This window comes from Thermobia domestica, chromosome 8 (genome assembly GCF_964235325.1).
Source record: "Thermobia domestica chromosome 8, izTheDome1.hap1.1, whole genome shotgun sequence".
Classification (NCBI taxonomy): domain Eukaryota; kingdom Metazoa; phylum Arthropoda; class Insecta; order Zygentoma; family Lepismatidae; genus Thermobia; species Thermobia domestica.
The window spans coordinates 60,091,383-60,115,521 of NC_137461.1; the positions used below are offsets into that span (position 1 = coordinate 60,091,383).

A 24,139-nucleotide genomic window follows, 5' to 3' on the forward strand; every position below is an offset into this window, starting at 1 on the left:
CGGTGATAACAGAACACAATTTTCAGAAGTTAAAAGCTGTATGGTGTAGCTGTGAGTCAGATTTATTGACTGTGAAGCACTTTCTACTGTGTGTGGCTGTAAACGCAATAGTGAGAGATGCAGAGACTCACTTTAATCAAACATCCTATTAAAATGAGTACAGAAGGGGGTTTCAAATTGGTCTGCTACCTCCTCGCAGTAATCTCTGCTAATTATTCTTAGCTAACTACAGAGAATTTCAAACCAGAAGACATTTTGTAATTGTAATTATAATTGTGTTGGATCCGCCATTTTGAATTTTGAAATTTTAGCGTCAGATTCTGAATCAGCTATCAAACCCGCCCCCCCCCCTCTCGCAGTATGTTTTCTTCTAAATTAAATGGTTGTTTTCTGTCTGTACTTAGAGACCACCCCTAAGGTTCAAAGGGTGGTTTCTACCCTTAAATCTTCATCATTGCTGAACCCCCCCCCCCCAAAAAAAACGTATCGATTACTTTTCGATGTTTTACAAGTATGCAAAGTTTCATTCAAATCGGTGAGGGACACTTCCGTAAGTGTTCTTGTGGGAAACGAAAGTAATTTTGCATTGCTTTTCTTCCTCATAACGTTTCAAAACTTTCGGGGGAAGTTTCAGTTCCACCTCTGCACTATCGACATCACATCCATTATGTGCAAGTGGTTCAATTTTCTGAAATGAGAGGAAGTGTTCACTTTTAGGATGAAGATTGCTTATCCCACTTATAATCATTGTTCATTGCAGAGTTAAACAGGGTTCTAGAACCTATTACATTACAATCGATACTAGCACCTATTGCTTTTGAAGTACAGGTACACCTTTATTATTCTACTTCTGTTGGGGTGGGCGGATGGGTGGGCGAGACCATCCATCGGGTGGGCGGTTGCCCACCCCCGCCCACCCTTAATGCCGTCCCTGCTCTTTGCGCAAAAAGGAGAGCTCTTCCTTTGGTTTATGCCCCTCACTCTCCACAAAGCAAACGAAAAATAACATAAACAAAGAGGTTTTTTTTTTTTAATTTCAGTCACAATAGTTATTTCATCTGGCTGCACCCCAATGTCTGATTTGTTTTTTCTTTAAACACCTAACTTCAGTACATTTAATTCTTTCATTATTTACATCAACACGGTTCCGTATAGTAAAGGTAAGTTTAGTGAAGGCACGTCTTGTTTAAACTTTTTCTTGGGTAGAATATTTAGAAGCTCACATTTTAAATTATGTCCATAAGCTTCGGGAATAAAATGATCGGAATAGACGCTGGCGTTTTCAACTTTAAAGATATCTTTCCGACAGCATTTCTTTCGCCAAACTTTCCGCAAAGGAACCGAGGGAAATACATGATAAATAACTTTGGAACCCGTAGTATTTCTACTATAATTGCGACAAATACTTAGTGTAGAATTCGACATGCTTATAGGCTAACACGAGCACTACAGTAATTAATGTTTTCTTAATACAGGAAAGCAAGAATCACTCACTTTCCTGCAAAAATCAAAGAAACAAACAAGGGTGAATGACAAGAACCTTGAGCGAAAGCTGTTTCTGCTCCCGCCGTGACGTCACAATTTTACTGCATCTTCGGTGTCCCGACAAAACGTACCAGCGACAAAACGTACCACTTGAATTTTCGCGACGAAACGTACCACTTTTGATGACCTGTCATAAATAACAACCTATCATGGATTAATTAAAGCATTTCTGATATTTATTCCACGACAAAACGTACCACTTATATAAATTACAACCTGTCTTGGACTAATTAAAACATTTCGGATATTTAATCCGCGACAAAACGTACCACTTCAAGCATTTTTTTTTTCAGCGTGTTCACAGATTATTCTCCAGATCGAACAAACTTCTCTTAAAAGTTCTGTACGTGACAAACGTAACATTAAACACATTTATCAGCGAGTAAGAGAACACGAGTCTTCCAAGATACATTAGACCAATGTGGATGCTTACATATCTAACAAAAGAGAACAATGTTAAGAAACTACTTCCTCATGAACAGGTAAAACAACGGCAGTATAAGGTTGAGAACAGACAGGTAATGTATCGAGTTGTCAAAGTGCAGAAACTCATTGGTAAAAGAGGGCTCATTTACAGAGGAAATGTAGCAGCCTATAAACTGAAAGACACAGCTATAGATCATGGAAACCTTTTGGGTATTATTCCTTTCTTAAGAAAATTTGATCTTTCGCTTAAAAGTAATTTAGATAAGGCCACCGAGAAGAGTCATATACGAAGAAGTAAGCAGGATAGTGGTCGCATAACCTTTACTAAACACGGTGAATTTTGTTTTGAATGCTATCAACACGCTTACCAGAGAAGATATTTCGGAAGAAGGCTCTCAAGCTTCAATATTTTCTGTTCTATTAGACACTACTCAAGATATAGTAGTTTCAGGCCAGTGCTCTGTTGTTTTACGATATGTTGTTAAAATGGTTGTTAAACAAAGTATTGTTGTCATTGTAAAATGCATATCTACCACAGGCCAGTGTCCTTGAGGTTTACTGCTGGAAATTCTGCAGAAGTTGAAAATTGATATTAAGAAATGTATTGGAAATTCAACCGATGGCTCAAGTAACATGCAAGGACAATATTCGGATTTTTTTCAATTCACCTATGATCAGTTACACTGTGATTCAGTTGATTTTAAGTTTAACGGCCCTTTTAGCAGCGAGGCTATATGAAACGGGACATACTGATTTACGGGAAATCCAAAGCACATGAGCTCCCGCCAAGAATCGAACCCAGGTCTCCCACGACAAAGGCGCATACGCTAACCGCTTAACCACTAAGAAACTCAGTTATACGTGTGGTATTACGCTCATATACTCAATCATGTCATATGTGATCTGACAAAAAATTGCATTGATTCTGTGTCATTGTTCTGCTGAATGACTGTGCGATATTTATGCGTGAGTCTTATCAGCGAATGGACATTTGGAAGATCAAATGTTAACAAAGGCGTCTTACAGTTATTGCGGAAACAAGATGGTAGAAAACACACTGTTTTTCAGAAAAAGTTTGGTCATTTTTTGAACCCAGAAAGTGCTTTGTATATAGAGTTGACCATAATAATTAAGAAAATTGCTTCTACAGAAAATATCAAACCAAAAGCTAGGTGTAAAGCGAAAGGATATATAAAAGATCTTCTCAAGTTCAAAACAACTCGTAAGATATTTCAAGTGACGACCTCTATGTCAAACTATGATGAACAAATAGAAGGTGCTGCTAGTGTAGTCCTATCGGATGGTGCAGACTACTCTGTTCCAACTGAAAGAGTAGAGAGATGATTTTGAATCCGTTAAGAATGCAGCATTAAGCTTTGCAGAATGGGGCAATAACAAATTGGAAGGCTTAGAACGTGATTTCTTTTTTTCTGTTGACCTGCCGACAATTCGCCTTCAGAGATGGACAAAGATTTTTCCTGTGAATATGAATATGAAGCTGCTTCTGTCCAATGACCAGGTACTGTATCGAAGCATTCAACACAATATTGGACATGGTAGTTTCGAGTATTTCTTCAAGATTCAAGAAGCAATGTACTTTATGGATTATTTGGACCCTCGACACTTCAACCAAGTAACAGAACTTCCAGACGTGCCTTTTGATAAACTTACATATTTTCTGAAAAACTTCAGTAAAGAAGTTTCCAAGGATAATATAAATGTATTCTCTTGGACTTTTGAAGGACATGGATATCCTTGAAAGTCAGTCTTGATGACGAGCACAACCGAGAAAAAATGACTGTCCTGATGGTGCAAGTGATTCAGAATTAGGAGAAAATTCATTTGTTTACAAGGAAAGCGAATGCAAAACGTGTTGCAAAATTGTCCAATGTGCTGCTTTTTAATTTGGCAGAATTGTAAATTTTGCAGTAATACTTATCCAGGTTTCCAGCATACAAATTTTTATTGACTTTGCCCGTAACTCAGGTAACATGTAAAAGAAATTTTTCAAAACTTAAATAAACTGAAATACGTTAAAAATAGGCTAACGAGTACCATGTCTCAGGAACATTTGAAAACATTTATGTTGATGTCTATTGAAAAAAGATTTATTAAAAAATATTTCGAATGCAAAAGTGATAGATTTAGTAGCATCAAAAACTAGTACACTAAAACATCTGCTAATTTTGTAATATAGTATACGTTCTCCTTGAACTTCATATAATATTTTGAACAATTCAGAATAATATACTAATGAAAGAATATCAGTTTTAATTGTCAATTATTAATACTATTGACTTACTGTAGAAAGAAAACTGTACAACTTGATTTGTGACATTGAGATACTGGTGGTGGTGGGAGAAAGCGCCCGCGACCCTCTAATAATACCTATCCGTCCTTGGTCCAAAGCCTGGATAAAGTGTGATGGAAATCAGCAAATATTAAAATATTGCATATGCATGATTCTTGCTGGTATTGGCCCGGCGAGAATCTTGCAGGTATGGTCTTGGTGTTGCGAGAATCTTGAAGGCATGGTCTTAGTCTTAGCCTTAGTCTTAGTCTTGGTCTTGCATCAGTACTTTTCTCACCACCAAATCTGTTCAACTTTTAACCTTATTTTGGCCGATATATATACACTTATATGCTGTCCTATCAAGTGGTACGTTTTGTCGCCTGTCATTATTTGATGGCTGATTGGAAGACTCTTCGCAAGTAGCCCTCCAGGCAAGTGGTACGTTTTGTCGCTTGTCATTATTTAAAGTGTTTTTAGAAAACCCTTCACAAGCATCCCTCAGGGTAAGTGGTACGTTTTGTCGGTGGTACGTTTTGTCGCTAGTACGTTTTGTCGCGTATTCTGCATCTTCGGTTTTCAAAAAAGGGTAGTTATGCCGCGACCTTAAAAGAGGAAAGAAACAGTAGGGTCGGCGAACCTTGGAAGCAGAGGGCAATTTCGCACACTGGTCAGATCAAACATTTCCGCGTAACAAAACGAAGGTCCCCCTGTAAAACCTCTTCATTTAAAGTGTTATTGTTAGTATCATAAATTTGCTGAAAGCAAACAATTTGAAGGGTTCGTCGATAATATCTGCTTCTTTTTGTCCTGCGCCCGCCTTCCAAACGAAGAGGTTAATTTTACAACATGACTGCTGTATAATAAGCGAGCGATTGGTAAAATGGTAAAAGTGTATTTTTATGTGTATGTGTGTGTGTGTGAGAGAGAGAGAGAGAGAGAGAGAGAGAGAGAGAGAGAGAGAGAGAGAGAGAGAGAACGAGAGAGAAGACAAAATTTTATTTGCAAGATTCCAATTGCCGTTTTCGGTTATTTTCGGTTCATATAGCAAAAAGAATACCGCCACCAGAGAATCCGCCATCTCAACCAGAACTTTCAACTACAGCCTGTAATGAGTGTAGACCTTATCCAGTTTTCAAATTGAATAGATGGGGTGGTAGTTCGGTTTCTTGACCTTGTAAAAATCTTCCCTGTCTTTGATTTTGTTTGTCATCATTCCAGCCAGAAATGAAAAAAAAAATGAGAATTCCTCAGTTTACAGCAAGGGGAATTGGGGACAAGACATTAAGGATGATATTCCTGGAAGCTCATGTATCTCGATTGATTCATTCAATAGACAGAGGACACTTTTCTATGAAGCCTTTTCAACATGTTTTCTCACAAAGGGGATTTTCCTTTTGCAATCTATATGACCACTGGCAATTTCAATCTTGGCCATTCCCGCCAGCGTTTGCATTTTCGAGACACGAGACGGGACGAGACATTTCACAAGGCGTCCCGTCTCGTCTCGTGTCTCGTCTCGTTTTCGAGACGAGACAAGCAGTCTGTCTCGTCTCGTGTCTCGTCTAAAAGGGTTCCGTCTCGTCTCGTGTCTCGTCTCGTTAACGAGACGAGACGAGACGGGACACGAGAAATGTCTCGTCTCGTGGCAACACTAATCCCAGTCCCCGTCAAGTGAACTTTGTGCTGGACAAACACCGTGTGCGTGGGTTTTGTCGAGGTTCTCCCGTTTCCTCCCACTTTCTTCATTCCACCATTTCATTCATTTCTCATAACCACCGTCTCCTTTAGCCTAACCGGCATAACCGTGGGACGTAAAATTTAAAGATTTCATTTCATTTCATTCATGTTGATATAAACAATCTGGTCTCAAAACGTTTCAATGGGGGATATCTCAGAATACTTGTTAGTCACAGAAAACAGACTTGTGTTCCTTCTAATCCATCACTCTTTTTTCCGAAAAAGTTAATAAAAATATTCATTGAATTGTCTTTATCATATTGGTCATCATTGCGAAAATAATGAGAGTGAAACACAGTGACATAGAATATGCGTGTTTTATTTGTGTGTAGGTGTTTATTTCATGTATATGCATTTGTGAATGTGCACGTGTGGCGGTATGTGTTAGAGAGAGAAAGAGTTCTTTCTATATCATAACACGTGCGTGTGTTGTATTTTAAGCTCACGCACAAACAATACTTGATCCAGATATGGACGATAGAGGACGTGGTGGCTCAGTGGTAGAGCGTTCACCTCTTGTGCATCAGGTCCCGGATTCAAACCCTGCTCTTGCCAAGTGAACTTTGTGGTGGACAAACACCGATACGTGGGTTTCCTCGGGGTTCTCCTGTTTCCTCCCACTTTCTTCATTTCACCATTTTCATTCATTTCTCATTATCACTGTCTCCTTTAGCCTAACCGGCATAATCGTTGAACGTAAAACCCAAAAATTTCATTTCATTTCAGACTAGCAGCGTTCACCCCGCTTCGCTGCGGTCACCCCGGAACGCAATAAACTTTGTTACTTAGATAATTTTTACTTTTTCGCTTTCAAGTGATATGATAAAAACCATAGAAGATTGCAGTAAATCTTAACATTATATCGCCTGTCATTTATGTTAACCCGCCCCGCTTCGCTGCGGTCATCCCGGTGCTGGCATATTGTAAAAGTGTCTGTAAAAATAAGCAAATCAATTAAAAAATTTTAAACAGAAGATTCAAGCTATTTTCCGCTGTATATCGCCTGTCATTTATGTTAACCCGCCGAGTGACACGGTCATGCGGGTTGCATATAAATACGTTTATTTTTACCTATGATGAACTAATAACAAAGGATTTGTACGTTATGGACACTTGAATGGTCAATTATCTCAAGACACTGGTAATTAAAAATTAAAGTGATATGATAAAAACCATCTAGGGTCCAAATCCTAATAACCCCCCAAAAATGAAAGAAATTGGTTCAGCCGTATTAGCGTGATGAGCGGACAAAGGATTTTGTACGTTCTCTTTTATATATATAGAAGATAGATATGGACGAATGACGTACCCGATCAACAAAAGCAAAATCGGGGAATCCCCGTTTCTCTTTTGTGATAATCATTTGATGTCTCACTGCAACAGGAAATCGATGCATATCTTTCAGTGCCATCTATAAACAGTGGTGCTATTCAGCCGGTTCGCACCGGTTCGCTAGACTCGGTTGTTAATATATTTCGAGTTTGCTAAACCGTTTGTTATACCCAGGCATAACAGTAAATTTTATCCAGTTATACACAAGAACGAGCAAGTTTGTTTGTTTAGCTTTGTTCTTAGAAATTCTTACAGCTACAGGGTTAGATATATGATCTCTCAGAATAAGGTATAAGCGATTTTTTCTTAATTTCAAATGGGCTGGTTAGATATCAAGAATGAAAACTGGGATCACATGAGTGCAGTGGTGAGGGTTATTTACATTTGAAACGCATACATACCATTATCAATAATTGTTGATCCATTGCTGGGTTAAGGTGTTTCCAATACTTCTTGACAAACATCTATTTTGGATAATTCGTTTCCAAGATATTCGCAGTGCTACCTAATTTTGTCACAACACCTTATATTGGGTTGCTGTGTAGGTCTCTACTTGTCATTTGTGGTATCCACTGAAAAATTTGCCTTTGTCTATCTTGCATGATTTGCTTCCTAAGAGAGAGGGAGAGAGACAGGGGTGTAAATAAGGGCCCCGCAGACTCCGCATTGCGGGGGGCCCAGGACATCACGAGGCCCCCAAATTGTGATGTAGGACGTAGAAAAGGGCCCCATTTCACGTTGTCTGCGGGGTGGCCCCCAAGCCCTTAGCCACTGGAGAGAGATATCTTTCTATGTATCCATCTACTATCTCTCTCTCTCATATATATATATATATATATATATATATATATATATATATATATATATATATATATATATATATATATATATATATATATAACCTAGCGTTTCCCAACCGGTGTGCCGCGAATGGGCCGCTGGTGTGCCGCGAGGAAATCGAAACAAATTATAAATTCTATAGGAATCAAATGCAAGACATAGGGGGAAATGTATATTTGTATTTCACATTACTATGAATCTCTACTATAAATCTACAATTTTAAGTTTCATACTGTGTTACTTTTCTGTACATTTTTAATGATGGAAAAACGTATTTATCATTATTATGACCATTATTGCTTCTTTATTACTGAAGACTATTTTGTAGCTTGAAATTTTAACACATCATTCAATTAATTCAACAAAGCAAATATGCATACATTTGTGTTTTAAAAGTATAGGAGATTTGTTTATTTATTTATTATTTAGTGATCTTCCCTTTTAGTTAAAGGTTAGGTACTGTTTTTGAAAGAGAAAGTGGATTTTTAAAAACCCGGATCCTATATTTCTTTGTAATTGTTTTCCATTTTAAAATTAGAATGAAAAATAAGCATAATAATTTACGACGGGCAAAAATCAGTGATCGAGCTTTCTTCTCTGTAAGGAGATCAGTAATCACATAAAAATACCACGGTATTTTATATTTACAAATAATATATAAAATGGGTGTGCCGCGAGAATTCATGTTACACCTATAGTGTGCCGCAAGTTGAAAAAGGTTGGGAAACGCTGATATAACCAGTCACCAAAAATTAGAATAGCACCACTGCCTACAGATATGGAAAAAAACCTCCTTCACTGGAGGAAATCTCATGACAGTGAATTTCCAAAATTAGCTCTTCTGGCTCGTAAGTATTTGTGTAGGTACCAGCGTTCTATCGGAAAGAGTATTTAGTTGTGGATGCAATATCATAACTGATGCTCATACTTCACTTACAGTTAGTGCAGAACATGCGAAACAACTGATTTTCTTTCCATGAACAAAAGAGCTCGTTCCTAAATAGCAGTGTCATGAACTTCAATGCATCATACATTTCTAGTTGAATACTCAGTGCTAATAGGCATATTTCTAAACAAGACAGTTATTGTTCATTTTTCTCTGTATGTGTGATGTGTGTGTTTGTGTTCTTCTAAGTTAATCCGTTGGCTTTACGAATTTAACACTTGGACTCTATTTTATTATCCAATTAAAAAAAGCATGCGATCAATCGAGATCTCTTTCATGTTATTATTAAATTGATAATCTTTTTGTATTAAAGAGCTTTACGCAAAGACGTGACATCTCCCACATGAACTTAAGAGGTTTCTTTTTATTGGTTTTGTGCAAACTCATATCTGCTAAACCTTACGTCTTATACCATTATTCAGTTCTGCTTATGAAATCAATTTAGAAAGGTTCTAAGTCATTCCTAATAACAGCGCACCTAATAATGCATATTCTAATACTTAAGCAAATCCAAAGAAATAGGGAAGTGTTAATACTCTCTAAACAGAATAGGTAGGTCTGTGTAGTGAAATGACAGAATGGAGGCTTTTGTTTGTTTTAGTGGGCTGAGTTATATGGCTCAACTTACATCTAGTAGCCACATACAAATAAACGGAAAATTACTACTTTGCACAAAAAACTAGTAAATTCTTGTTTCCCTGTCTGTTTAGATTTAAGCAAATTTTAGCACAGGCATTTGATTCTTCACTCGCAATGGCAATACAGCACAAACATTAATTGTAGTGAGGATATCAAGTTAACTCGGTTAACGAATGCAGCCATGTTAATGATGTGAAATATTTTGGAGGGCATAGCTCCCCGGCTCTGCACTGGTTTTGGATTTATCTTCGAAAGGAACATCATTTCTGCCCAATACAATTTTTGCACAAAGTTTGGTTTGATTCGGTGAAGAAGTGTAGCCGATAATATAAGTTAAAAACACAATATTTAGGTGGATTAAGTAGACGTAGAAACATCCCTACAATACCGCCGCCGATTTAGACTATCTTCAAAAGTAACCAAATTTTTAACCTATACTAATCCTCTGTAAATTTGGCTTTATTCTGTTAAGAAATGAAGTCAAAAGAGAAAATTAAATATTAACATGGAATGTTGGGAAGCATAGTCCCCAAGCCCTACATTAATTTGACTCATGAAACGGTGCGTTTTCCTGCCTCATACGAGTATCGTGCAGTTTGGTTTCATTCGGTTAAGAAATGCAAATGCAGCTACTATCGCGAGCCAAAAAGCGTTATATATATATATATATATATATATATATATATATATATATATAAGCAAAACCCGCCGCAATTTTTTCGAGGAATGTGAAACACCAATATCGAATATCGACGATATCGGATATCGATATCGAATATCGACGATATCGGATATCGATATCGAATATCGACAATATCGGATATCGATATCGAATATCGACAATATCGGATATCGATATCGAATATCGACGATATCGGATATCGATATCGAATATCGACAATATCGGATATCGATATCGAATATCGACAATATCGGATATCGATATCGAATATCGACAATACCGGATATCGATATCGAATATCGACGGTATCGATATATCGACATCGATATTTTTGCAATATCGATTATCGATATAAGATGATATCGATATCGACGATATCGATATATCGACATATCGCACAGCCCTATAAGTAGGTAGGTAGATAGCTTTATCTCGGTATAACAAACGGTTCTGCGAACTCGAAATATTTTAATAACCGGTTCACGCGAACCGGTGCGAACCGTCTGAATAGCACCACTGACTCTAGCGTCCTTGAATCATATTAGACGCAATATTTCGTCACCTCTCCCAAAGTCAGAATAACAGATTTATCACTGCTATTTATATCACGAGAACGAAATCCCATGACTTAAATTCGACTCTCTTACAGCAAGTCCTATTATAGTGTTAATATGAAAAGAAAAGGAAACTGAAGTTACTTAAACATAGCTACAAAAATATCATCAGTCCTAAGTTTCATACAACCAATGGAGCTTTAAAACTTTCTGTGTCTTGATCAAGCAAACACACTTGTTTGTAGCCACGAAGGATTTATTTGTTTCCTTATGTTTAATTCAATAGTCTCAGAAGAAGGTGGAAAGATGACCTACTCGCTTCGCGATATGTTATATTTTAAGCGTAACAATGAAGAAGGCACATTCTTTCAACGCTGTTAATAACATTCATGCTCATAACACATGCCATGGTTCCAAGAAACAAGTTAACCTTCAACCTTACATCCTCCATACGTATCTACTGCTTTTCTGTTTGTTATTTTACCTAAGTGAAGAAGAAGACTTAATATCAGCATTGACACTGAACTCCTTACCGCTACAATCCATAACGGTTCATGTGTTGTTAAATGGCTTATTGCACCATTTCTCAAACTTTTTTTTTTTTTTAATTAAGTGGGGACCACTTTTAACCTTACTCTTGTCCCTTTCAAAAGTAAATTTATCTTTGAGTTACTATACTTAAGTTTCAGGCATCAACCAGCATACTTATGTTTTTAGATTATACGAGGATCATTCAATAAATAAAGAGACAAAGTCTATATTTTTAACACTAATCATTTTTTTTTTTTTTTGTTTGTTTGTTTCAGGGGTGTTAGCTGGCAACCTTGGGATATGCTCTGATCTGCTGTTTCGTAATTTTATGTCAACATAACTTCAAAAATATCAATTCATCATGGCAAGTCCTCTAGAAGATTGCACCTTAGAAGAACAGCGCTCAGTCATTAGGTTTTTAGTCGCAGAAGGTGTAAAACCAAGTGAAATTTTTTCTCGAATGTTGAGACAGTACGGTAACAGTTGTATGAACCGTGCGAATGTGTACAAGTGGGTTGATCGGTTTAAAAATGGCCGAACAAGTGTAGGTGATGAACCCCGATGTGGACGTCCAGTGGAAGTTTTTGGTTCTTCGTTGGAATCGAGGATTGACGGACTTATTCGTGATAACAGAAGAATTACTGTTGAAATGATAGCTGAGGAAGTTCAAGTAAGTGTTGGAACTGGACCACTCAAAGACGCCCTACGTGGAACAAGATTTGCTAACAATGAGGAAGTTAAGGCAGCGGTGCAAAGGTGGCTTCGGGGTAAATTGAAAGATTTCTTCGCCAAGGGAATTAGGAAGCTGCAAAAGTTGGGACAAATGCATAACTGTAAAGGGTGATTATATTGAAAAATAGCCTTAGTTTTGAAAGATTGAAATAAATCTTTATTGAGCTATAGCAATTTGTCTCTTTACTTATTGAATGCCCCTCGTATTAATAAAATTCTCTTTACCTCATATTGGTATTCATAGATGAACATAATTAGCATTTAAAACACAATGGAAGTTTATCAAGAACATCTAATAAAAATACATCTGTATAAGATATTAGAATTTTATTATTTGTATAATCCAAACCCGTCTGAGATTCTTATATTTAGTGTGTGGTAAGCAATTCATTAGCTTTTTTTTTCTTTCTTTCGGACTAATGTTTAACCTAAGACGACCACAAAGGTATACTGGGAAGATCATAGTTTGAAAAACGCTGGCTTATTGTGTTCTAAAATCCATGATTTAAATATTGTTTGTAAAAAAAGTTATTTTTGGCCATAAACGAACGCAGAGTTATGAGTGTAGATGTGGCTGGGACATCGTTTGAATACAAAGTAAACTAGCCTAAATTCAAATATGGTTTCAAAATTGATTACTTAAAAACAAACACTGCATGTATAAAAAGAAATTATTGAAGGGTTAAAAGAAATATATAAACTTCAAAAGAAGCTTTTCTCTAGTTAAGGATGTGGCCGTTTATGTTTAATAAACCTCGAAAATATTTTAAACACTTCAATTATTTTTAACTGATAAGATTAAAACAAAGAAAATTTCCGCACATTGTCGCACACATATTTAACATATTTAAAAAAAATTAAATTTAAAATCCTTTCTACTTATACACAATCAGTTTCGATACATAAGTTTGGAAGAAAATTTCAGAAAGATGAAGAGTGTAAACCTTTTTTTTTTTTTTAAAGATAACTCTACACACTGTTCTTTAAATTTTAGAAGATTTTGAATGATTTCTTAAGGAAATTTAATCACATTTCTTTTAAAATATGTATCAAGAAAATAACATGTATTAATCGAATATCTATATCATCACATGGTAGACACATAGCATATTGTTACCAAAATAAATAATAAAATATAAAGTTGACCTCTTTGTTAAAAACTTATATTACCCTACTGTAATTCTCTCCAAAATAGTCAGAATAGCTAGTGTTGAAATTATATTCACAACACATTAAGCCTCTTACCCTTATATACTGTGGAGCCAAGAGTTGAGTTTGGATCTTTATTTGGATAAAACAGGACTGGAATTAAACCTGGAACTATGTGCACTCATAGGAACATGAATTTGTTATTGAATTATACATGTAAGAGAAAAAACGTAGGTACCGTAGAATTTAATCAATAGCACTTTTTATAATAATAATCAGAATCAAAATAATTGTTTTATTTAGAATGCTGTGAACACCTCTTAGGTAACAATACAGCACTTGTAAGATATTAATATATATCTTGTACGTGGTTACAAAGAAAAATGATAATAATAATAATGAATTATAAGAATAGTGTAAACTGAGTAGGTTAAGCCTTGTCAGAACACTACGATGCACAAATTCTTAAATTCAAACTAATTTTGATATAAAGATTCAAGTAAAAATAGTCAATGTTCTAAAATACTATTTTCAAAACGATGTCATTAAAATTTTATTTACAAGAAATCAGTTGGACTTCTGCCCACTAAACTAAAATATATCACTTTATTATGATACAGATTAATAAATACTGGAGATAAATATAACAATAATATCGAAGAATGATACACAACTCTTTGTGTATTTGTTGCTTCTATACTTTTATAGGGGACACGATACATATTAATAATAATAATAAAAAACCAAAGAAAAAAAATGCTTGAACACACACTCCGATATAAAAACACGAGGGAGCGGCTACATCACAGACTTGTATACTGTCAGAGAAGGTGCGACCTGAACAGCTCGGAGAGAGGTTACCATCGGCCAAAAGGAGGTACCCCCTGCCGGACAAACGAACCAAAGTATGATGAATTATTTTTCTGTAGCGAGTTTTTCAGCAGCGCCATAAGCTGTGCCGCTGGAACCCTATTGAGATAATCTGGCGGACCCAATTTAAAATTAATTTCCCCAACATGTCTATGAAGGTTTCTCAAGGCCGCAGTATCGAGATCCGATCATCATTACACGGAAAGAAGAGCAGGTGCAAAGAGAGGGGAAGGGAAGCGAAAGGATCCCTCTGGGTTCACATTTTTTAATCACGAACATGTATCAACAACAAGAAGACTGCTATAAAACGTTGAAACAAAATACATCAACACGTTATTTGTCTTTTTCCATTACAAGATTGTAGTTCTTTCTTAATATAACATAAACGAAGGCTTAAGAAAGTAAATTCTCCACATACATAAATAAGATTACGAATATATTTGCAGCAAAGGAAGAAACCAATCAATTTACAAATAGTAATAATAATAATAGTAATGCAAGAAATCTACGTTTATCCTTGCTCCTTCTCTAAGAAACTACCGAAATGATCACGTAGTGAACCACTAAGTGGTCCTTCCATAAGAAATTACCTGAGATGATTACATAGTGAACCTACGAAGTACTAATTAATTAAACAATAAAATACTAATTAATAATGATGTGTATGGATATACAGTACATGAGAAGTTTCTGACCTAACAGGAAATAATGTTTTACGAAAATCCATTTAGTATGATGTGTACCGATAATATATTTTCTTCAATATGGCAAAGCCTCCTGCAACGCGCGTCTTGAAATTGTTAGTGACCTAACAGAATCGAGCACAAATCCAATGTGAACTATAAATGTGAACATGTAACTCTCTAACGTTTTAAAGAAGTCAATGTTAAGTTGTCAATTTCATGAGTTTACTGTGAACACATTTTAGAACAAAGTACAAACTATAAACATTTATTGTACAAAGATAAGTTGATAAATTCTCAGCCACACTAAGAAAATAGGAAATCTCCATACCTGCATAATAGTTTCATTCAGCATAGTATTGCTATAACACAGAAGTGGGAGTTGCAGGTCAACCTTTCTTAACGCAATGCACTTTTTACACTACAGATCAGTCTGATTGGGCTGCGACTCCCATCTTGGTGTGAGCAATAACTGCGTGTTTCGTTAATCATTCAGAGTTACTGTCAATTAGTGAAAGAAGTCTTTGGAGCCAAGTCCGGAGAATAAGAAGGATGCTCTGGAACAACTACTGCTACTTCGGTTTGTTTACTGTCTGAGTGCCAGTGTCGGAGTGCAAGTGCCCTCCCCTGGGTTCTGGTATTCAACTTTAATTACATTAATATTAGACTTATTTAGAATGCCTTATCAGAATCAATTAATGGATCTTTATTAACTTTACATTTTTTTCTAAAATATTCAACCATTCAACGCTCTTTATGTTTTGTGTACGTGTAATGGAGGAGGAATTATGAATTTTTAGACTGTAAGGAGATTTAATGCTTTTCATGCTTTAAAAAAATATATAATACAGATTGACTTCTAATATTGTTTTCATTATAGATTAACATTAGGATTCTTACATCAGATCACTCGAGAGGCCGCGGTGCCTCTTTTCTTACCCTTGTCTCCCATATTTTTTAATGAATTCGACTGGTATATGAACTATCCCGGTTGCCTTTCCTAATCTCGGAAATAGCTTTTCAAGTTCATCCCCAAGAATATTAAACCCTTTATCATCCTCGGGTACTTCATTTTCTACTTCAATATCTAGGCCACACGGTCTATTTCTATTCTCATGTAAGTCCACAACTCAACCTTTCTAAGACTTCTCTTCTCTCGCTGGCTACCTTCCCATTCTTATTTTCTAAGGCGCAGCACGCTTAAAGTGGATTTATTGAAACAGCTCTTGTTCCTGTAACTTCTTCCAATAGCTTTCAAATGACTGGTAAAATTGATATTACATAACTTCTCTTAAATAAATGAAGTTTTGTTTCATATTGTGAAAGTATGATAGGAACTTCCAAACTATGGAGACCCAATAATGAAACGAAGTGATAGATCTACCATTTATGGTTTCATCGAAGGGATACCGCAACGATTAGGAAACTTCTTGGGACTCCTCGCACTGGACGTAAACGCTCTACAACTGACTCAGCGTACCCTTTCCATCTTTCTTTTCAGAATCAAACAAGATCAGAAGGACAAAGTAGCCAGAAGGATGGATATGTCAATCAAAGTATGATTTCATTTGAAGAATTTTGATAGGAAAATTGAATTGTTGGAATGTACTTAATTGGTGGATGTTGTTAGTTGGCCACCAATGACTTGCTGTGCAGTGCCAGTAGTACAGTAATCAGACGAAACGTTTGATATACATTCGTAACTATGAAAGATAAACCTCAAGTGACGAGATATCAAACTATTAAGGTAAGGTAAACCTAATTCTAATAAGTGGAATTTGATTGACGATTTAATAGTGTAATGAACCGACTTTACAAACATATGATAAATGGTAAATAAATGTAATCTATTTTGATATTCAGTTGTCTCAGTGTGTTCGTTTGGATTTGAATAAATTACTAGCAACATATTTCGTTAAAGAAACCAGGATTGCCGCCACACCAATTATATTATCATTTTCGTTATTATTCCTTCATTTTCTGCAATCCTATCAAATTTCAGTGTTAAGATCGGTCAATGCAAGACAGAATACACCTAAAGAAAATAGTAGTAGCTTAGAAAGCAATTTTATATATAACAATCACAATAATCTCCTTGCAAATATATTTCCTAATAAGATGTACAAACCATGAGAGTAGCTTCATGCGAATGGACTGGCGATCTCCCAAAGAGGAGAGCAGTTCTGGATGAATCACTGACAGCATCATTGAACTTCCTGAAGATGTTACAGCATTTTGAACATATACAAGACACGTATCAGAATTATAAGATATACTAGAAATTATAACATAAAATTCTACTTACCTAAATGGGAATCCTTTTGTAAAACTATAGGATAAACTCGCTGTAATAGCGAAAAGTTCGAGCATTACTCCGAAGATATTTATACCTTGCGCACTTCTGTGATTGAGAATCTTCAAAATCTGAGGCACCTTTACTGTAAAGAAAAATATATATATGCAACTAACTGTCTCTTAGAAGCGAGTTATAAAGAAAAACAAACTAATTTAAGATCACAAAATGGTTTACACTTCTTACCAATGTTCTTTTGGTCTTACAACACAACTTCCAAAACAAATATGACTTTCTGATCAAGAAAGATTAAGGTTGAAATTTATTATTGTTTATTACTCTCCTGCAATGTTAACATAATTTTTCATACTCCTACGCATCTCAATGCACTTATTACAATGTTTCTTCTAGTCCTCAAACACGTGACTTAAGCTATTCTTGGTCATGTCTTTCAGACTGTTGACAGAAGGGAGATGCCACAATGATTATTACAGTCAGTTTTGTCGTCTTTCTTGTAAATTGGAACAACAATTGATTCTTTCCATTCTTGTGGCAATTCCTTCTTGTTCCGATAAGAAGAATGAGTTTGTATATCTTATCCACAATCTTTCCCCACCAGCTAAAATTAGCTTAGCCGGAATTTCGTTTACATCCAGAGATTTGTGTTTCTTTAATTTCTTAATAGCAATTTCTATTTCTGTTCGTTAGGCTCTGGAATATATGAATCTGGTGTATGCATTTCCCAACCGACACAAACGTTAGTTTTCGGCTGCGTGTTAAGTAAATCGTCAAAGAAATATTTTCATCTATTCAAAATGTTATCTGTATCCGTCGTCTGATAATTGTTCCGTCGTCTTTCTTTGATCTATAAGCACGAGGTTGATGACTTTCTTAAATTCGTTGATGTCTTTATAATACTCCGCGTGCTTTTGATTGTTTTTACTATTATCTTCAAGTTGTTCACTATATTAGCTTTCAAAAAATCGCGTTTCTATGTTCTAAAAGTTTTGGAAGTTTCCCGCCTAATATCAACGAAAGTTTGTGTAGTTATATCGTTTGGATATTGTAGCCAACGCAGTTTTGCTTGCTTTCTCCTCTCAGTTAGTTTAATGCATTCCTGGTCGAATCATGGTTTGTTCCTATGTATTTCTGCGTGCCCCAATTGCTCTTTTGCTGAAATTTTAATGCTATCCCTAATTTAAACCCAAGTATCCTCAACACTAATGCATTCCTAACCTTCCAAAATGGAGAATCTATTCGACACTTCCATTTGGTATTCCCCTCTTGCCTAGTCCTCTAATTTTTCTAAACTGGTGAGGTTCAAGTATATTTATGATCGTGGCGATGTGGGAATTTTGTACTCTTTACGATAAGGTTTTTGGATGTTGCAAAGTTCACGAGTCTAATACCGTTCTCATTACTTTCATTATACAAATTCTTGTTCCCTATAATCGGTTTGAAATCATCCTCTTGTCCTACCTTCGCATTAAAATTCCCTAACAGAATTTTCATATGGTATCGCAGAAGTTGGTCATATATCCGTTCTACTTCTTTGTGAAAACCGTATTTTATATCGTCATCCTTATCTTTTGTTGGAGCATGTACATTTAAAACAATAATATCATATCACCGACCCTTAAGAGTAATAAAAAAAGTCTATTACTAACAAATTCAACCCGCTTAACTGCTGATATTATTCGTTTATGAACAAAAAACTCTTGTTCCTAGTTGGTGATTTTTTTATTTCCTTCTCTGTAAATTTTCCGGACTTTACTGCTCCCTTTATTCTGTATTCCATCTAGCTTAATGAACTCCTACCAAGTCCATCCTATATTTTTCTAACTCATTCGTTACGGATTTCAACGCGCCTGCCCTATGAAGACTTCTTATATTCCAAATCTCAAGTTGCAATCTAAAAATCAAAGAACTAAATTAATAATTTCCGACTACCACAGGACGGAACAGTAGCTCTCCAGCCCCCTCCACATTTAGGGATCGTATTTCGAAAAAAACATGCCTTACATGCATCCTAGGGTACAAGGATTATATGAGTGTCCCAGGAGAAAGGGGTAATATTTGGGGAAATGGTAGTATGGGTGATTCTAAGCAAAAAAAGTTCCTATGAACATTGGTCCTAATCTCAACGGTTTGAGAGCTACAGGTTGTGAACCATTTTTAACATTATATTGCATATTTCTCACTCTGCTGTTATTCTATAGAGGTGAAATACAGCGGATTTGATAGACGATGGAATGGCCTTTCAAACGGTATGCAACATGTGGCAGTGGTGTCTTTGGAAGGGAAGCTATTGAGGGAAATTTGAGAAAGTTAAGGTTATTTAAAGAAACTGGATGGCAACACTGATTTCCAAATATCCCTCAATAACTTCTCTTCAGAAAACACAATTGCCACATGCTGCACATAGTTGGAATAGCCATTCCATCACCTTTGTAATCCGCTATGTATCACCTCTGTAGGAGGATAACTACAGGTTGAGCAATATGCAATATAATGTTAAAAATGGTTCACAACCTGTAGCTCTCAAACCGCTGTGATTACGGCCCATGTTCATATGAACTTTATTGCTTAGAATCACCCAAACTACCATTTTCCGAAGTATTGCCCCTTCCTCCTGGGACACCCTGGAGGTGCTATCCAAAATATGCGAGAATTTTTTAGCGGGTAAATCAGTAGCAGTACGACATTCCGCCGCTAGATGTCTCGAGGTAAATGTATTAGCTACTGTGCGTCATCTTTGACGCATTCATTTTTGAGCTGTAGTTGTGCGTCAGGATGAGTTTCAATACTTCTGCGATTTGTTAAATGGTTGACGTAAAGAGCAACGGATTTGCACAAAGTTCTGTATCAAGTTGAAGAAAACTGTAGCCGAAACCCACCGTATGCTGAAAGAGGCATTTGATGAGAGTGCACTGAGTCAAGCAAGAACATTTGAGTGCTTCAAGTGTTTCAAAGAAGACCGCGAATCTGTGGAAAATGACAAACATTGGTCGACTGTCAATATGCACAATACCGGAAATGATAATGAAAGTGCGTGATGTGGTTCGCGAAGACACAAGGCAGACAATTCACGACGTTTGTATCATTACAGATTTCGACTGTCGTATGGTACATGTCAACGAACTCTATCCGATGAACTGAACATGAGACGAACTGCAGCGAAGTTTGTCCCTTGCTTCCTTACCATCGACCAAATAACCTCAGAGTCACACGTGCACTGAGCTGCAACAGAGTTCGAAAGTGTCCAAACTTCTTATCTAGAGTCATTACAGATGATGAATCTTGAGTCTATGGTTATGAACTGGAAACGAAGCGGTAATCATCACAATGGTAAACGCTTTTCTCTACAAGGCCGAAAAAACTCGGCAAGTTCGCTGCAACATCAAGTCGATACTGATATTCTTTTTCGACATTCAAGGAATTGCTCGTATGCAGTTTGTTCCACCTGGTTAAAATGCCAACGGAAAGTTTGACTGCCAGATTTTGAAGAGACTGAGAGAAGATGTTCGGCACAAATGGCCAGAGCTGTAGAAAACGAAAGACTAGTTGCCGCACCATGACAACGAGCCCGCGCACACCTCACCTCGCTCGTTGAGAGAATTTCCTTCCTATTCCCGTGACCTAGCCCCGTGTGACTTCTATCTGTTCCCGTAGATGAAACTCGCGTTGAAAGGGCGATGTTTTGACTTCATTGAAGACATCCAAGTGAGATCGCAACGAGTCCTGAACACCCTTCACAATGTGGACTTACAGGAGTGCTTCCGAAAGTGGGAACAACACTGGTATATATATACAGGGTGCGGCACGTAAAACCGGCCCGTCGTAATATTCTGGTATATTGTGTTTTTGGCAACACTTAAATAATCTACCTTCCTACCAAGAGATGGCGTGTCGAGGTCGGGTCGACTTACGTGACCTGCAGCAGTCACGTGCAGCCGCAGCCAGTGAAACTTGTCGAAACCAGTTGAGAAAAAGGCCTCGTTGTGTTAAGCCGGGTGAGTGTCAGTGTGTGATAATGCCGTATTCGATACCCGAGCGTGTTGCCATTGTTGAAGGGTTCATTCTCACTGGATCTTTTGTGAAAACAAAGAATTTGTTGCGGGAGAAATTTCCAGGACGTTCTGTGCCAGCAAAAAGCACCATTCAGGAATTGATTGAAAAATGGCGGCGTACAGGATCGGTTCAAAATGCTCCCAGGAACAGACGACCATCTGTCTGCACACCTGAATTAAAGATGCAGGTGGAGGAGATAATGACAAGAAGTCCTCGAAAGTCAACCAGGAGATTGAGTCAACAGGTTCATGCGAGTGAGAGAAGTTGCAGACGTGTTTTAAGGGATTGAAGTTAAAACCGTACCGGATAAGTGTTGTGCAAGAACTGAAGGAGCCTGACCTGCAGAAGAGGGTGCATTTCTGTTCATGGCTGTTGAGCAATGTTGCCAGTGGTTTCTTGGATCCACTAATGCTCATCATGAGTGACGAGGCGTGGTTCCACCTGTCTGGGTACGTAAATTCCCAAAACAACCGGTATTGGTCGACAGAAAATCCACACGCAATCCACCAGGTACCCTTGCATGATGAGAAGATTGGTGTTTGGTGTGCCATTTCCGCCACATGCGTAATTGGGCTAATATTCTTTGAGACAACAGTGAACAGTGACGTGTATATGGGAATCCTGGAGGAGTTTTATACACACTTGACCGAAGAGGAGCGTCAGTTATGTTACTTTCAGCAGGACAGTGCAACATGCCACACATCAGCTGCATCATTGTCCCTTGTGCATGAGATGTTTACACCAGAGAGGACAATCAGCAAAGGCTTGTGGCCTCCTCGGTCACCAGACTTATCCACGTGTGACTTTTACTTATGGGGACTGTTAAAGAGAAGGGTATACGAAACAAATCCGCACACAATTGAAGAACTCAAGACCAGGATCCAGGATGTCACCAATAGCATTACAACACAAGAACTGACAAGGGTATATATGAATCTCCTCAATCGTGCTCACATGTGTGTTGAAGTGGGCGGAGGACACTTTCAGCACCTGCTGTGAAGGTGAGTAGTCATATTCAATACATTACATTTCATTTTATGTGTTCACTTTACGTGCCGGTTTTACGTGCCGCACCCTGTATATATATATATATATATATATATATATATATATATATATATAAAGTTACAAGGTTTTGATAGTTTTAGAGATATGGTGAACAGGAAAAAAATACTCAAGCGCCCTTTTTCGTTAAGTACCGTATTTCGCAAAATCCCACCTAATCTGTAGCCTAAGGCTCAAGAACAAAACAATATTTATACAAATCAGAAGCTTCTGCGCCTAACAGTTTCGGAGATATAGTGATGATGAATTAGAGAATGAGTCAGTGGATTTATTCTTTTATATATATAGCTGATGCAGATTACAAAATATATGGTAAGTCGACGGTCCCAGACACCTTTCTTTCTCAGATATCCAGAAGGTGTCGGTCATTCTGAGTTTACCATTGTACATTGAATACGGCTATATATTTGATGGCACTTCCGGTTCATGGCCGCCATCTTAGATCCAGATTATTTTTTATCAACCTGAAAGCAAGTTATATGAAGCAGCAACATTCGAATGTTCCCCTCAATCCATACTCAAGTGCGAGCACCAAATACATAGGATTTTATTGATCATTGTCAGCAATAAATAGGTTAAACTATTTCTTTTTACAATAATTACAAAGTTGTTTAAATTCATTTACCAGATTCCCGACACATCAACATATTTACACTGTAGGCGAAAAACAATTTGGGAAAGAAATCAAACAGAGTTTATTAAAATAAAAGGAACTATCCACACATTCATCTCAAGGAAATTAGGATTAATGGGAGAATCTATCAGAGTAGATGGTGCCTGGATTCGAATCAGCGAACTCCCAACTGCGAACAAAAAGCAATAACTGTTCGTCTATCCTTCCTCATTAAATTGTATTTTAACATGTCAGCTGAAATCAACAACTCTATTGTCGCTTATTTGCCAAATTAGATAAACGCCAAAATTGCATCGTGTACTATTGAACATATCCGGTGTTGACCCATTATCTAGCAAAGGATAATCTTATCTATTATAGTTTTATGGAATTCGTCTTACAACTGTAAGAAGAATGATGCATAGGATACAAAATTACTTTATAATCTACTATTACGTAAAAAGAAAAGAAAAAAAGAAAGTTGTTGTTACATCGCTTCATCATATGAGTGACTACGTATCACAAAGTATTGTCAAATACAAAGAAACTAACAAAATATACTTCTAAAAATACAAGATATTGTATTCAACATATGTAAGTCTCAAATAAATCAAAGTGCTTGAATTCCAGTAAGTCATATTAAATACTAAACTCTCCACTAGATGGCAGTAGCAGGCATAACACACTGTAGTGCCATCTCTCGTGACTATCCTCAACTTATTATGTATCAGTAGCAAACAAACTTGTGAAAAGTTTCTGAACTTTCACAATATTGTTATAATGCAATTCATAAAATAGTACGTAAGCAAATACTACAAAAACGAGAGAAAAAAGATAAATATCCCGAAATAACAAGCAGTTAAATATTTCCAAATAATAAATATATCCAGCAATTGAAAGTTTGGCCATTTTAACGTTTGAGATTAATTCCAATCCTTTTATTTTTCTTTAATGGAAAAGACGTTTCTTTTCTTCCCATTACTTACCTTATGCCCTAAGAAAAATTACTATAAAATTTAATGAATTAAAATTAAAAATTAAAGTTTTGAAAAAATAATTGATTACAATTAAATATTGGCAGAAAAAGTAACGATTAAAACCAGGGTTGGCTGGTTTAAACCGAAAAACGAAAAATGTT

General features: G+C 36.6%; 1 protein-coding gene across 1 annotated transcript in view; it reads right to left on the reverse strand.

Annotated features, from left to right (window-relative positions):
• LOC145692936 (mannose-P-dolichol utilization defect 1 protein homolog) overlaps window positions 1-24,139 on the reverse strand; it is a 253,385-nt gene that overhangs the window by 187,620 nt on the left and 41,626 nt on the right. Inside the window, exon 3 of the mRNA XM_081768515.1 lies at window positions 17,265-17,397. Coding sequence (XP_081624641.1) covers window positions 17,265-17,397 — 133 coding nt within the window. The remainder of the gene's footprint in view (window positions 1-17,264; window positions 17,398-24,139) is intronic.